Source organism: Mandrillus leucophaeus, unplaced genomic scaffold (assembly GCF_000951045.1).
Source record: "Mandrillus leucophaeus isolate KB7577 unplaced genomic scaffold, Mleu.le_1.0 Scaffold83, whole genome shotgun sequence".
Lineage (NCBI taxonomy): Eukaryota > Metazoa > Chordata > Mammalia > Primates > Cercopithecidae > Mandrillus > Mandrillus leucophaeus.
This window is the reverse complement of record NW_012109030.1, coordinates 51,922-52,706: the sequence shown is the minus strand read 5'-3', so window position 1 is coordinate 52,706 and position 785 is coordinate 51,922. Positions and strand designations below refer to the sequence as shown.

The following is a 785-nucleotide window of genomic DNA, read 5'->3' as shown; positions in this document are numbered from 1 at the left end:
GCCGCCGCCGCCGCGCGGGGTCACCTGAAGGTTGGGGCGCGGAAGCTCAACTCCGTGCTGATTGGGCTCCAACTTTTCTGCGCCCTCGCCTCGTCCCGAGTGCCCTCGTGTCCCCCAGAAGCCCACGCAGCCCACCCAGCCACACCGCAACTCTGCCTGGGGAGAGAGGAGAGGAGAAAAGGGCCGCTTCAAAAACTTTCGAAACTGTGCAGTCGCTCAACTGCATCCTCCCACGCATGAATAAAGCTGGGGACTGGGGAATTGCTGGGTGGATCATGACCCAGAAGAGAAACAGTAACCTGTGCTTACTTCAACCCAGATTCAGAGGGACAGCGAACTGGTATGAGGGGCTGGGAGACCTTTAGGTGTGAGCACATTACTACCCGCAGACCGATGTAGCCCCTGCCTGTGTTTGCAAATAGTTTTATTGGAAAACCTCCATGCCCATGGCTTTGTATTATCAGTGACTGCATATGGCTGTATGATTTAGGGCTGCCAGGGCAGAATTGAGTAGTGATGACAGAGGTGGCATAGCCCACAAGGCCTGAAATATTCACCATTTGAAGCTTTCCAGAAAAAGTCTGCATACTGCTCTTAAATAAGCAAGAGGCCATTAGCTTGAGGCTGTCTCTGTACGTTGAGTTCCCACCTAACAATGGAAATCTACATTAGGCTGTAATGAACAGGGGGCTACAGGCCAATCACAGGCAACCAACTCATTACACCAGGCCCCATAAGGTAGCCTGCATAGCTATAGCCAATCAGTTTCTCTATTGTGCTTCTGA

At 52.4% G+C, this 785-nt stretch overlaps 1 protein-coding gene across 1 annotated transcript in view; it reads right to left on the bottom strand.

Annotated features, from left to right (window-relative positions):
* Nucleotides 1-156, bottom strand: part of ST8SIA6 (ST8 alpha-N-acetyl-neuraminide alpha-2,8-sialyltransferase 6) — a gene marked incomplete at its 5' end in the record, with an annotated part of 143,284 nt that extends 143,128 nt beyond the window's left edge. Inside the window, one exon of the mRNA XM_011968148.1 lies at nt 25-156. Within this exon, the coding sequence (XP_011823538.1) occupies nt 25-156 (132 nt within the window). The remainder of the gene's footprint in view (nt 1-24) is intronic.
* Between the last annotated feature and the right edge of the window lie 629 nt (nt 157-785).